Genomic DNA, 13,437 nt, shown 5'->3' on the forward strand with positions numbered 1-13,437 from the left:
AAAGATAAAAAAATTTGTTAAAAGACCCTAGCTTCACATAAATTCTCAGTTGAGTAATCTAGCTAACGGCAAAAGCAGACGGCGTGATTGAGAAAACCAATGAGAATAGGACAGCAATAAACGTCTAACCGTACACGGCGTTAATACCCACTTTATGAATTGTCCCCCCAGACAGTGTCTTAATTACCGGCTATACCCGGTTGAAATGACAGAAACAAACAGGCTATAGCAAGTTGCCGTTCGACTCGGGTTAGAAATTTAACCGCGGTTGAAATGATTGCTGCAACCGTTTTGACCCCTTTGGTTATCGAAAGGCTCTCTCTCCCCTCTTTCCCCTCAAAACAAATGCTTTTGTTGTGTTCCTCCTCTTCCTCTATCCATTGAAGCTGCTTCATATAGACAGTTTTTAGAGAGAGAAAGTAGAGTGAGAAAGTTGGAGAATTTTTTGATGTTTTTAGCGTCTGTTTGGTTGCGAATTTTGCATGTTGTTTGAGCTGTGAAAGTGCTGATGAGGAATTTGATGGTGCAGATGAGTGATTTTGTGTGGTGAATTTTGGAGAAGGTGATTTTAGAGAGAGTAAGGAGAGTGAGAAAGCTGAATTGTGCTGTTTTTAGGGTCTGTTTGGTTACTGTTTTTGAGCTGAGCAAGTGTTGATGAGCAATTTGCTGGTAAGGTTGAGTGGTTTTGCGTGGTGAATTTTGGAGGAGGTTTTGTTTTGTGTTTTTTGGAGTTTTTGACTAGGAGATGAGAGATCTGTGTTGAGAATTTTAGTGTGTGTGTGTGTACGGAAATGGCTGCTTCGGAGGTGTCGATTAAAGGTTACAACGAGCCAAGTGATGGCTCTCGGCAAGTTTCTGATACTGTTAGGAGTAGTTCCGGTGCTGGAAAAGGTAATTTGGCCCATTTTTGTGTATTTTTTTTGTTTTCCGGTGAGTTATCTTATTTGCTTTTGTTTTGTGTTTTCAAAGCTCATGCTGAGACGGCGTTGTATACGGAGCTTTGGCGTTCATGTGCCGGTCCACTTGTGACGGTACCTAAAGAGGGTGAGCTGGTATACTATTTCCCTCAAGGTCATATCGAGCAGGTTTGTTTTTTAATTCCGTTTTCTTACCATCATTTTATGGGAACTGTTTGTCCAATTTCACTTTCCATTACGCTGCTGAACATGCAATTTGAGGGAATTAGTTCTTGCGTTAGCTAATGTCCGTGGAGCTTTTTGTAATAGAATGTGTTTGTATGGTAGGTTGAAGCGTCAACTAATCAAGTGGCTGACCAGCAGATGCCTTTGTATAATCTCCCGTCTAAGATACTATGCCGCGTGGTGAATGTTCTGTTGAAGGTGATCCGAAGGGTTCTTTTGCTTATAGTCTTCTTTCCTTCTGTGAATATTCTTATCCAGTATATACAGTTCGTAATTAGTTGGAATTTATGTATTGACTTTTGAGTGCGATTTCAGGCTGAACCAGATACTGACGAGGTGTATGCACAAGTGACGTTAATGCCGGAGCCAAATGTAGGTTCACCATTATGTTTGTATTTAATTGTTGTCTTTTATTTTTCAGTTTTTTGATCTCATGTTGAATAGAGTATGTCCAGCTATTTGAGTTTTGAATTTCTAGTTGAAATTCTCATCTAATATTCTTATAATGCCTGTTTGTAGCAAGATGAGAATTCAGTGGAGAAGGAACCTATGCGTCCCCCTCCACCACGATTTCATGTGCACTCTTTCTGTAAGACACTAACAGCCTCTGATACAAGCACTCATGGTGGATTTTCTGTCTTGAGACGGCATGCTGACGAATGCCTCCCCCCACTGGTTAGAAGAATATTGTTTAATGTGTTCATATTCCCTGTAATGGAGAAATGGAGTGGCCAATGGTTTTTAATTTTCATAATTAACAGGACATGTCTCGGCAACCTCCAACACAAGAGTTGGTGGCCAAAGATTTACATGGGAATGAGTGGCGCTTCAGGCATATATTCCGGGGTATGTTACATAGCTTAATCTTAATCACCTTATGTTCTGTAAAGCTTACCACCTTCACCCCTGTTTGACCTATTTATGACCTTTGAGAGCTTAGGTGGAAGTCCAGTAGCATGCTTCTATATTTTATCGTGCACTGTATATGCCATTATTGGATGGATGGGTTTGTTTGTCCTGCTAACATCTGCTTCGTTTCTTACCCAAGCTTTTGAACTGCAGGCCAACCAAGGAGGCATCTTCTTCAGAGTGGTTGGAGTGTCTTTGTTAGTTCAAAGAGGCTTGTTGCTGGGGATGCATTCATATTTCTTAGGTTCGATTTGTGAAACTCTCTCTGGTTTATTTGGTTTATAATCAGAGTCTGACCTGTTGTGTTGGTGCTACTTTAGAGGTGAGAATGGGGATCTTCGTGTTGGAGTTAGGCGTGCTATGAGGCAGCAGGGGAATGCTCCATCATCGGTGATATCCAGTCATAGCATGCATCTTGGTGTACTTGCAACAGCTTGGCATGCCATTCAGACAAAAACGATGTTCACAGTGTATTACAAACCAAGGTACTTTTTCTGAAATGACTTAATAGAGCACCGACTTAAAGGACGTAACTAGAGATCTTTGATTGTAAGTTTAAAGAGTTAAATGGTACATTTGGACTTTCTCCAGGGGCTGGAATCATAGCTCATGTTGTTTTATTGCTTGTCGTCTATGCATTTGGGAGACATTTTATAGTCTTTCTCCAGAGGTTGGGATTAATAGTGCATGCTGTTACATTGCTGGTCCTCTATGCATTGGGGAAACCTTTTAAGATATATTGGTTGCCCACTACTAGAATAGCTGGCTGCTTTATAAGATTGCTCCTAATATCAATAACTTGCAGAAGTTACCACTTTCAAAAAAATAAAAATAAAAAAATCAAGAACTTGCAGTATTTTATAAGTTCATTTATCTTTTGATTTGGTATCTTTTATGTCCATTTATAGGGAATTTAGGGTGATTAACTGAGGACTAGGTTCTTGAGTTATTGTTGACTTAACGCTGACAAAAGGATTAGTTTTCCTTATAAACATACTGTTTATGTTACAGGACAAGCCCTGCTGAGTTTATAGTTCCATATGACCACTATATGGAATCTGTGAAAAATAATTACTCTATTGGAATGAGGTTCAAGATGAGGTTCGAAGGTGAAGAAGCTCCAGAGCAGAGGTATGCTTCAGTTTTTTTTTTTTTTTGAATTCATCTTTTTACTATTTAATAAATATGTGAGTTGGTTGTAATCCTTACCTGTCAATTTTTTAGATGGTTCAATTTAATTTTCCGTAACAGGGTATGTTTTATTCAGTTCTCTGATTTAATTAACTTGCAATGTTATAGGTTTACTGGAACTATAGTGGGCATTGAAGATGCTGATCCCCAAAGGTGGCTTGAATCTAAGTGGAGATGTCTGAAGGTAGTTTCTACTTTATTTTTCCTGGCTCGACTGTTTCATTCACCTCATGTCCCATTGAAATTTGTTTCATTAATGGTTTTTATAGGTTCGGTGGGATGAAAATTCTACCATTCCAAGGCCAGATCGAGTTTCACCCTGGAAAATAGAACCGGCTCTTAACCCTCCTGCACTTAATGCACCTCCAGTCACAAGGCCAAAAAGGCCAAGGTCTAGTATTTTGCCTTCATCTCCTGATTCATCTGTCCTTACTAGGGAAGGTGACTTATCTCATCTCGATCTTTTCTATTCAGTATCTTGTACTGCTTTTAAATCTTGCGTTCGAGCTAAGTAATTGTCATGTACTTTCTGATTTTTTATTAAAGGACCATCCAGAGTTACTGCCGACCTTTCCCAAGCCAATGGGTTTTCGAGGGTTTTGCAAGGTCAAGAGTTATCGACCTTTAGAGGTGGCTTTGCAGAAAGTAATGAGTCAGACTTGGCCGAGAAACCGATGATGTGGCAACCATCAATGGATGATGAAAAGAATGATATTCATTCCGCATCAAAGAGATATCTTTCAGATAAATGGCTTCCTTTAGGGAGGCCTGAGTCATCTCTCACAGATTTATTATCAGGTTTTGGAGTGCCAAATACTTCCTCCCATGGGTTCTTGCCCTCTGCGGACCAAGCATCATTTGGTGGTAGCTTTTTGAAGCGACAAGCACAAGACCAGGAAAAAGATTTTAGCTTACTGGGAAAGCCATGGTCTCTATTGTCTTCCAGTCTCTCTCTTAATCTGATGAATTCAAGTTCAAAAGCTCCTGGCCAAGGGGGTGATAATCCCTATCAAATGCGAGGAGATTCTAGGTATAGTGGTTTTGGCGAGTTTTCAGTCCTTCCTGGTCATAGAGGTGATAATCAGCAGGGAAGCTGGATTATGCCTCAACCAGTATCGCCTTACATTCAGCTCTCCGCTCATTCAAGAGAAATGATGCATAAACCCACTGTTGTAAAGCAGCCTGAGGCTGTGAAACCCAAAGAGGGTAACTGCAAGCTGTTTGGCATTCCCCTTACTAGTAATGTTTGCACAGATCCTGTCATGATGCGGAAAAGTTCGTTGAATGATTCAGCAAGTGACATGAATATTGGTATACACCCTCATCAATCCCATGCCACTGATTCTGATCAAAGGTCCGAGCAATCAAAGGGATCAAAGGTTGATAATGATCATGACAAACAATTTCATGCCTTTCACATTGCTTCTAGAGAGAGGGATGGCAAAGGTCATAGTAGTTCACCTCTCGATCTACTTACTGCAGCCCAGGAAGAAAAACGTCGTCTAGGCGTTCCCTCTTGCTCCGATCTCCCCTACGCAACAAGGAGCTGTACAAAGGTTTAAATCTGGTCTTTTGTCACAACTTTGGCTGTTGGCTTCATGAAATTTCTAATGATTTATTTTTGCCTACAGGTTCATAAACAGGGCACAGCACTTGGTAGGTCCGTGGATCTCGCAAAGTTCAACAATTATGATGAATTGATTGCTGAACTGGATCAGCTTTTTGATTTTAATGGTGAACTCAAGTGTCAGAGTAAGAGTTGGCTGGTTGTATACACTGATGATGAAGGTGACATGATGCTTGTTGGAGATGATCCATGGCAGTAAGTACTTACCCTTGTTTCATATATACATCAAAGTGATGATATTTAGTACTTACCCTTGTTTCATATATACATCAAAGTGGTGATTTTTTTCCTCCATTTGCGCTGCTTCTTGTCTAGTCTTTCTGGATCAGTGCTGTGTGTTCTTGGTGTTTGTTACATGTCTTACCGGCTTAACAAATGTTTGAAACAGGGAATTTTGTGGTATGGTTCGCAAGATTTTCATCTATACGAAAGAGGAGGTGCAGCGAATGAATCCCGGGACCCTTAATTCAAAAGGCGAGGACACTTCTTCCGTCGCAGAGGGCTCAGATGCTAAAGAAGGGAAGAATCTGCAACTTCCTTCTGAATCTGGTCAAGAAGAATCTTAGGTTTTCCTCCAAAGTCTAGGTACTCAAAAGAAATCTACTTGAAGAGCAAGTGATTCCTTTCTGCTCCAGTATATGATAACATTTTCCTCGATAGTTAGGTTGGGAGGTTACTCCAGCTGCTTTTGTTGTTGCTTAGCTACTGCTTTGTCTTTGACAGGTTTATAAGATGGCCGAGGAGATGGCTTGTATCCACCTAGGTGTTTCTTCTTTGGGGATTTTTGAATATAACCTACTACATCAACTCCCTTAGACTTCTGGATGAGACGGTCTCTCGTAGAGATGCAGCTTCAGTATTTGCAGTTTTTGGACCCCTTTTTGGAGATGATATCTGCCCCTTATCTATATACATTGTATATGTAAATTATCAGCGTGGTCATTAACCTTTCTTTTGCAAATCCCGCCCTGTACATATCCCCGTTTACCAGTTGCTCTAGCTCTAGATGTAAGTAAGCTGTCGATTCACTGCGTACCTCCCGTACTGGTTGATTTTTATGTAGAAGTGGTATCCATCTGCTTCAGGCAGACAACATATTTTGTATTAGCCAATTATGGTAATGCGTTAGAAATGAAGTATTTTCTGTGTGTGTCTGTTCTGCAATTTTGGTCGGAACAATTGTCTTGCAGGACATTAGTTTTGGTTTCCTTACCCATTGTCTGACAACCATATTGCAGTCTCTTTTGGAAAGAAGGTGCAACTCAGGTAAATGTTACAAATCAATGATATTTGGACTAAGATTTGATAGAGCAGGAGAACGTTGTAACCTTCTTGTTCCATCTAGTTTTTCTGTGCGCCTTTAAGGTTAACCAGATCGTTTAGAATGGTAAAATGTATGTCATTTCATTTTGTCTTGTTGCATCTAAAGCTATGTATTGTTGTGCAGTGGTTTCTTTATTGTGTGATTTAAGGTTTTGGCATTAGTTGAAGATGCTCATCCTGCTTCTTTCCTCTTTGGTGGTAGTATTGACAAGTTTACTAAGTCGGGTATAGTATGTGAAAGATGATGAAAAATCAACTTAATAACCTTATGAGTAGCGTGCCTTAAGAGCATTATCAAATGGGTTTGTCCATCTGTCGGTTTGGTTTGGTTTGGTTGTGTATTATTGATTTCGTTTCGAGTTTTGGTTTGTAAACACCCTAAACCAACTACCAAACCACTAGATATTCTTTATCGATCTTTGATCATTAACGTTTCAATTTTTGGCTTAATTAATAAAAAAAGTGCTTCTCCATTTTTTTCCCCTCTTATTTTCTTTTGTTCATATGCATGCTACCTTCATGCATAAAAGTCTACACGATTCATTCATGAAAGAAAACAAGGTTTGTTTACATTTCACGTGTAGAATCCCCAAAAAACCAATGACTTGAGAAAAAAAAACAACATTAACAAGACCACAACTATAAAATGTAAAAGAGTAGAAGTTTTATATTTAAAATCTTAAGCCACTATGATGTAACTAGAGATAAAAAGATAACTTTAGTATAATCTTATTGATTTATTAATTTAGTCATTAACTTAAACCATAGAAACAAGAACAAAACCCATTGTTCGATAAAAAGATAACTTTAGTATAATCTTACTGATTTAATCATTAACTTAAACCATAGAAACAAGAACAGAACCATAGTTCAATGAAAAAAATTTACATGATCGTTAACCAAATACCCCATACCGTTAAACCATTAATATCTTTTAAGTTTGATTCATTGATTAAACCAATTTTTGCACGATTCTATTACTAACCCCTTTATAGATTGCCTTGCATGACCATTGTGGAAAAAGCATCGTCTTCCATCGATTTTTCTTGTCATGAACTAAAAAGGTGATCAACTGCGGTTGCTTTCTATCGTGATCACTCAAATACAGATCCTATTTATTTGTGTCACAATTAGCATTGCAAATCTTATTCCATTAACGGAAAAAGGGTCAAAAATACTCCTATTATATGAGAAATGATTCACAACTACGCTCCATTATTCACGTCTAAACTTAAAATACTCAATTTTTTTTTTTTTTTTAACTCAAAAATAGCCCTCAAACTAACATCCTAAACCTAATGTCATTTTGCAATCCTACATGACCTATTATGATTCACCACTTATATTATTTAATTCAAAAATTAGACCTACCCTCTACATAAAAAACACAAACCTGTCCCTAATAGTCTCACTCTTTTCTCATTTGAGGCGCAAAGATTTCTTTCTCGAAGCGTAGATGTAAAAGAAATATCCAAAATATATTTGAAAAAAAGGAAAGACATGATAAGATACTTCAGAAAAAACTATACAGCGTGAAAAGCACTGCAACAACTAGTGATCAAATTTTGCATAAACCCTTAGGCCCAGGCTTTAGCATAGCAATTATCATAAGCAGTAGCCTACGTGTGTGTGTATGTCCTACTTATACTTTATTACGATATTCTCCTGTTATTTTGTCTATCTGAACAAAACAACTAAAATTGTTATATTTTAATTTCATGCATGTGTCATACTGTTTGGGCAGGACAACTAATGTAATCCGTTGGGCTAAAGATCATGGAGATCAAGATGGTGATGATCCAGTCTAAAATGAGAATGGATCGTGAGTTTCTTTATAAAATGGATAAGTTTAATTTTTTAGTTATATATGTGGCGAATCATAATATGACACGTGATAATTTAAAATTGCAAAAGGTTTAGGGTGTTTGCTTAAGGTTAAGGTGTATTTTTGAGCTAAAAAACGTAGCGTGGATGTATTTTTAAAACCACCTGCAGGTGGGTAGATAGAGCGTATTTATGAACATTTTCACATTAAATAATGCTATTTTTGACCTTTTTTCCGTTCTATTAATCAGGTTTTCATTAAGCAAAGTTGATTGCATATTGTAAAAAGAACGGATGAATAAAGAGGATCAAGCTGGAGCAGGAACTTCTGAAAGGAATACCGTTGCATTCAGTTTTTGAGCTTCATAAGCTCATGTTTCTCCTAAAGAAGATACGAATACAACTGGTTAAAGAAAAGGGCCACCGGTGCACTAAGCTCCCGCTGTATGCGGGGCTTCCGGGAAAGGCCGGACCACAAAGGTCTAACAACTAGCTAAAGAAAAGGGCCACCGGTGCACTAAGCTCCCGCTATGTGTGGGGTTTCCGGGAAAGGCCGGACCACAAGGGTCTAAAACCTAGCTAATAGCATGAAAATATAAATAAACTAGAAAAGGACCAAAGGAAGTCAGAGGTCCAAAAGCTAGGGAGCCTGAGGTCCAAAATCTTGCATGGAACCTCTCTTGATAAACCACAACAGCTTAAATCATTCCACCATGGAAGCCAGCAGAGTCCAACAACACAGCCTTGATTTGTTCTGGAGGGATGTCTTGACCTTCGTTCGATTGCTGCAAGTAAACACAATCTATAATTAGTACTACTACAAGTCAAAGAATTAACTGTATCCACAATTCATTTGCTCACATGAAGCAGATTCTTAATCCTACTGTCCGAAATGGAAGTTTATAGAAAGAAGGTACCTCAGCTCGGAAGATATCCAACGCAAACCCATTGAAGCAGCTGATAACAGCCTGTTGAACATCCAATCCAAGACTGTCCAGAGCCCTCATTGTTGAAAGCAAAAGCCCAGGTTTGCGGGAGCAGAACATGTGTATGTTCACTGCTCTACCTTCTCTTGCCCTTACTTCAACCTACACACGAAAAGTATTGTCATGCATTAATAAGAAAGAGATGCCAATATAAAGTTTCTTCATGGAAAGGAAGAACATTTTACCCTCGCTGGTTGTCCAGTTGGACTGGACAGCGGGCTAGCAAACGAGCTTGCACAAAGCTCTTCCTTTATCCTACCAGGGAGAGCCTGTGTAGTCGGCGTCAAGGGGTAGAAACTTGACGCCTGTGTTAATGAAGAAGAGGCAGGTGGTGTGGCCTCCAACTCATTATGCAGGTCATTGATTGTCTGTAGAAGCTCCCTTAAGTACTCAATTGCATCTCCCAAGATTGAAGCCCTGTCCATCTGCCAACATGCAAAACAAAATCACAATACGATTAAAGGTAGTTCACTTGGCACCGATATTGTTTAAGATTCTCCACCATTTGAAAATACTAGTAAATAAACCAACAAATTTTGGGATCAAAGATATAGCCAATCAAACTATACGACCATCTAGGATAACTGACTACTGGAACAAATGGATGGTAACTCATAACAGATCCTGGATCCTCTCCTGCCGGCGAAGGTAGTGATATAGGCCTAGTTGAATTATGACTACTCTCACTAGTCTTGATTTCCCTTCTCATCCAGCTTGAGATCGGTTCTTAGGTCGGTCAGGTTACGGGCTTTATGAAAGCACTACTGGGCCCACAGCTTCGCGAAGCCGAGAGGCTAATGAATAAGTCAACACCATCAGCCTCATTAAGAGTCATTTCACCCTAGTGGATGAAGCGGCTGACGTCAGGGGACCAGTTGATCTTATCTTGGTTGGACGAGGGCGGTTTCAATCCCTCGCCGAGGGGGAAAGAGTTGCTGTAGGCTACTTATTAAAATTTGAATCAGGGACGTCAAACAATTAAACCAAAACACAGTACAACAACAACAAACCCAGTGTATTCCCACTTAGTGGGGTCTGGGGGGGTAAGATGTACGCAGTCCATACCTCTACCTCTGATGAAGTAGAAAGGCTGTTTCCGAAAACACAGTGAAAATTTAAAATAAAAAATCATGTTAGAACAAGCCAGCGAACAAGATAACACTCTTAATGAGTTACTGCAGAGGAGGTACCTTTCAAGAATAGTTCCTATTCCCTATGTGGTCCAAAATTAAGATGCTTTTAAAAATCATATCATAGAGTCCATGTGAGTGAATTAAATGCAGACTATATCAATTTGTACTTAATTCACAAACCTTTTGAACTATGCAAAACTCAAACTTGCTAACCTTAAGTACACAAGATTAACCTTAATTAAAGCCAAGTAAACAGCAACAAAGAAATAAACAAATACACACAAAACTAAATGCTGATGATTGTAAATGGCTAAAACATGTTCAATTCATAGCCCAAAATTCACGAGAATTTTCTGTAAAAGAATTTCATACCTTACTAATCTTTGGAACAACAGATCTCAGCATGTAAAGCCTGTCATTGAGCTTCTTCCTCCGGCGTCGCTCAGCCATCAGATTCTTAGCAGGAAGTCCTTTCTTCTTCCCTTTCTGATCAACTCCGGTAGTAACCGTGCTAGTTGTGTTTGAACTATTTCCACCAGTCTTGGTACTTTCTTCCACCATGGTAGCTGAGTTCTCAACAAAATCATCCGAATCGTAATTCAGAGTTGAACCATCAACACTCAAATCATCAAGATCATCACCATTACTGAATTTCCTCTTCCTTTCATTCGCTTCATTCACTTCCTTGTTGCTTGAAGATTGGCCTATTTCAGCACCCAAAACCCCCAACTTTCCACCAATATTCCCTAAATTTTTCCTAAGCGCAGCCCTTTTTTGGAAGAGTGTTGGTTGTGCACCAATCGAAGCAAAGTTATCAAGAGGCTTTAACAGCTTAGACCTATTAAGAATCAGCGAATTGCCAACGCTCTCGTTGCCAGGATTAACCCCAAACCCAATTGAACCAAACCCACCTGTTGCTTGAGGCATTGGAAGCATATTAGAACAAGCAAACTGAGGGAAAGAAGTTAAACTGTTGTGGCCCATTTGGTTGTGTGAGCTTAAATCATGAAACCCACCCAAATCAAAGCTGTTGTCCAATCCACTGAGCAAAGGAGGAATAGTAGACTTGGGTGGCATGAAAAAGTTTACCTGAGAAGGGTCAAGACTGTTGAAACCAGGAGACGGAGAACAAGACGATGATGAATCAACAGGAAGCAAATTGTTGTTATCAACTTCATTGAAATTCGGAGCGAATGACATGTTGATGTCATGGTGGTGAGACTGCATGATGTTACCACCACCCCCGTTATTGTTTTGGTTACTGTTCATGTTGTACCAGTGTACATCTTCAGCCTCCATCATGGATTTGAACGTAGAAAGCGCACCTATTTCCATATCATCTTTGTTTCCCATCACACCATTCTGATGATTTTCGTTGTTCCCGTTATTATTCTGCTGAACTGGCCAAGTATCATTTCCTTCATCGTCCTTACCATCCATCCAACCTATACCATTCATTTCAGATAACATTCCCTTTTTTTCTCCTGTTTACACCAACAAACAATATGAGAAGAGAAGAGTTTTCGCAAAAACAACCAAGACGTAGCAGAGAAGAAAGGGAAATGGCTTGGCTTCTTTTTTTTTTTTTTTTTTTTAATATGAGAGAGAGGCAACGTAACACTTAATAGCTAAGAACGTTACCGAGCGCAAAAAAAAAAAGACAGACAGATAAATAAAAAGACAGTTCAACACACTAAAACTTTCGCTATATATGCATGAAGTTAAGATAAAGACCAGAAAAAAAGAAAGAAAGAGAGAGAGAGTTATTGTTACTACTTACTACTACTGCTACTGCACTTTGTGCTATTGCAAATCCACAATGTTACTGCTCAAGTTTAAGCTTGGTTTTATAGTGAAATTTTGCCCAAATGTAGATTTTGTAAATATAGAAATTTTTTTGCAAAGATTGTTTGATCATGGAAAGTAGCTCAAAAATGGAGGATAAAGTTTGGCATAAATCTGGGCTTTTATTTTGTAATTAAACAAAACAAACTAATCATTAACAAACTGCCAAGTACAGCTACTTGTTTTGGTTTTTCCGCGGTATTCGGTATTTGTATTGAGACCGCAAATTCGGGTGTGTTCATACTCCGTATAAATCGCTTCTTAATAAATCAAATCTTATTTAGATTTGAGGACCGATAAATAAATATGAAAAAATATGTGTGTATGTTCAGACTACATGTAAAACTTTTCTTAATAAAAACAAATTCATATTTTGGTTTGAGGACACTTGTAATTAAAAATGAAAATGTATTTGCTATTTTATTAGTGACCAATATTTTTAATTAGAGTTATTGAAATTCGAATTGATATTGAGCAATTTCATGTAGAGGATAAGAAGCATTGATATTGAGGATAAAATGCTTCTTTTAACAAATGTTATTTCAGATTTGTAACTTAAACTTAAGTCCTCTAGTTAAATATAAAAAAGACATTTATCACTACATCAAAGTTATTTTTCAGTCACTTCTAATACTTGCTTATTTTATAAACAAAAAAAATTCTTCATTCCTATTCATGAAGAGAATGTTATTTTCTAGTTTTATGTTATTTGCTTAATTTTATTCATTAAATATCTATTGACTCTCATTAATACAATAATTAAATAATTCTATTTCTACTTACCAAACTGACCGATTTAAAAAGAATTATAAAATAATCATTACTGCCAGATAGGATTATAACAGATAAAGAATCAAAACTACCAAGTCTAGCTGCTTGTTTTGGTTTTAAGCAGTATTTGGTATTGTATTGAGACCAACTGAAATTAAATTTGTATGTTCATACGATGTGTAAAATATTTCTCAATAAAAACAAATTCATATAATTATTTGAGGACCTGTGATTAAAAATAAGAAAAATATTTATTTTATTAGTTCTAACTTTTTTAAAAAGTTAGTGATCCCAACTTAGTAAGTTTTTCTTCAAATATAATGGAATCTTGATTCCATTTTATCTAGTTCACTTTATAAAATTTCAATTTGTATTGAGCAATTTCATGTAGATGATAAAATGCTTCTTAACAAATATGATTTGGTATTGTTGAACTTAAATTCTCTAATTAAATATATAAAAAAAATTATTATTGCACCATAATTTCACAATTATTTTTCAGTCTACCCCTCATACTTGCTTATTCTATTAAAAAGAATTTTTCTTTATCTTAAGAAAACAGTATTCTCTAATTGTTTTTTTTCAAAATATAATTTGTTTGATTTTAATTGCATGTATCTTGAGTACTCCATTAAATATCTATTAATTCTCATCATTAAAATTATTAAATAATTTTGAATACCAGA

The 13,437-nt window shown here is 37.5% G+C and overlaps 2 protein-coding genes across 4 annotated transcripts; one reads left to right on the forward strand and one right to left on the reverse strand.

Annotated features, from left to right (window-relative positions):
- Window positions 1–215: 215 nt before the first annotated feature.
- Window positions 216–6,021, forward strand: LOC107862124 (auxin response factor 2A). Its single transcript, XM_016707579.2, has 16 exons — window positions 216–891; window positions 970–1,085; window positions 1,245–1,340; window positions 1,458–1,514; window positions 1,662–1,817; window positions 1,904–1,988; window positions 2,205–2,295; window positions 2,372–2,536; window positions 3,063–3,182; window positions 3,351–3,426; window positions 3,512–3,683; window positions 3,789–4,700; window positions 4,779–4,798; window positions 4,874–5,064; window positions 5,258–5,454; window positions 5,593–6,021. Exons 1-15 carry the CDS (start codon window positions 792–794, stop codon window positions 5,433–5,435), a joined length of 2,535 nt encoding a protein of 844 aa, XP_016563065.1. The 5' UTR covers window positions 216–791; the 3' UTR covers window positions 5,436–5,454; window positions 5,593–6,021.
- A 2,321-nt stretch (window positions 6,022–8,342) lies between these two features.
- LOC107862125 (transcription factor ICE1) lies at window positions 8,343–12,257 on the reverse strand. Of its 3 annotated transcripts, none has more exons than XM_016707581.2 (5): window positions 11,916–12,257; window positions 10,508–11,619; window positions 9,188–9,427; window positions 8,934–9,104; window positions 8,343–8,801 (listed from the first exon to the last, which is right to left on the reverse strand). In XM_016707581.2, exons 2-5 carry the CDS (start codon window positions 11,603–11,605, stop codon window positions 8,715–8,717), a joined length of 1,596 nt encoding a protein of 531 aa, XP_016563067.2. In that variant the 5' UTR covers window positions 11,606–11,619; window positions 11,916–12,257; the 3' UTR covers window positions 8,343–8,714. The 3 variants fall into 3 exon arrangements, with proteins under 3 accessions (XP_016563067.2, XP_016563066.2, XP_047265926.1); XM_016707580.2 differs by having other exon boundaries at window positions 11,912–12,081; XM_047409970.1 differs by having other exon boundaries at window positions 10,508–12,057.
- Between the last annotated feature and the right edge of the window lie 1,180 nt (window positions 12,258–13,437).

Source organism: Capsicum annuum, chromosome 3 (genome assembly GCF_002878395.1).
Source record: "Capsicum annuum cultivar UCD-10X-F1 chromosome 3, UCD10Xv1.1, whole genome shotgun sequence".
NCBI classification, from domain to species: Eukaryota; Viridiplantae; Streptophyta; class Magnoliopsida; order Solanales; family Solanaceae; genus Capsicum; species Capsicum annuum.

Bases quoted from the DNA above. Each gene is read 5' to 3' on its own strand.
- LOC107862124 (XM_016707579.2), top strand. From the start codon at position 792: ATGGCTGCTTCGGAGGTGTCGATTAAAGGTTACAACGAGCCAAGTGAT. The intron at 1,086-1,244 runs GTTTGTTTTTTA...TTTGTATGGTAG, and splicing joins CTCAAGGTCATATCGAGCAG to GTTGAAGCGTCAACTAATCA. The intron at 4,799-4,873 runs GTTTAAATCTGG...TTTTGCCTACAG, and splicing joins CAACAAGGAGCTGTACAAAG to GTTCATAAACAGGGCACAGC.
- LOC107862125 (XM_016707581.2), bottom strand. From the start codon at position 11,605: ATGTTATCTGAAATGAATGGTATAGGTTGGATGGATGGTAAGGACGAT. The intron at 9,428-10,507 runs GTATGAAATTCT...GCATGTTGGCAG, and splicing joins TTGTTCCAAAGATTAGTAAG to ATGGACAGGGCTTCAATCTT. The intron at 8,802-8,933 runs GTACCTTCTTTC...GTTTACTTGCAG, and splicing joins TGGATATCTTCCGAGCTGAG to CAATCGAACGAAGGTCAAGA.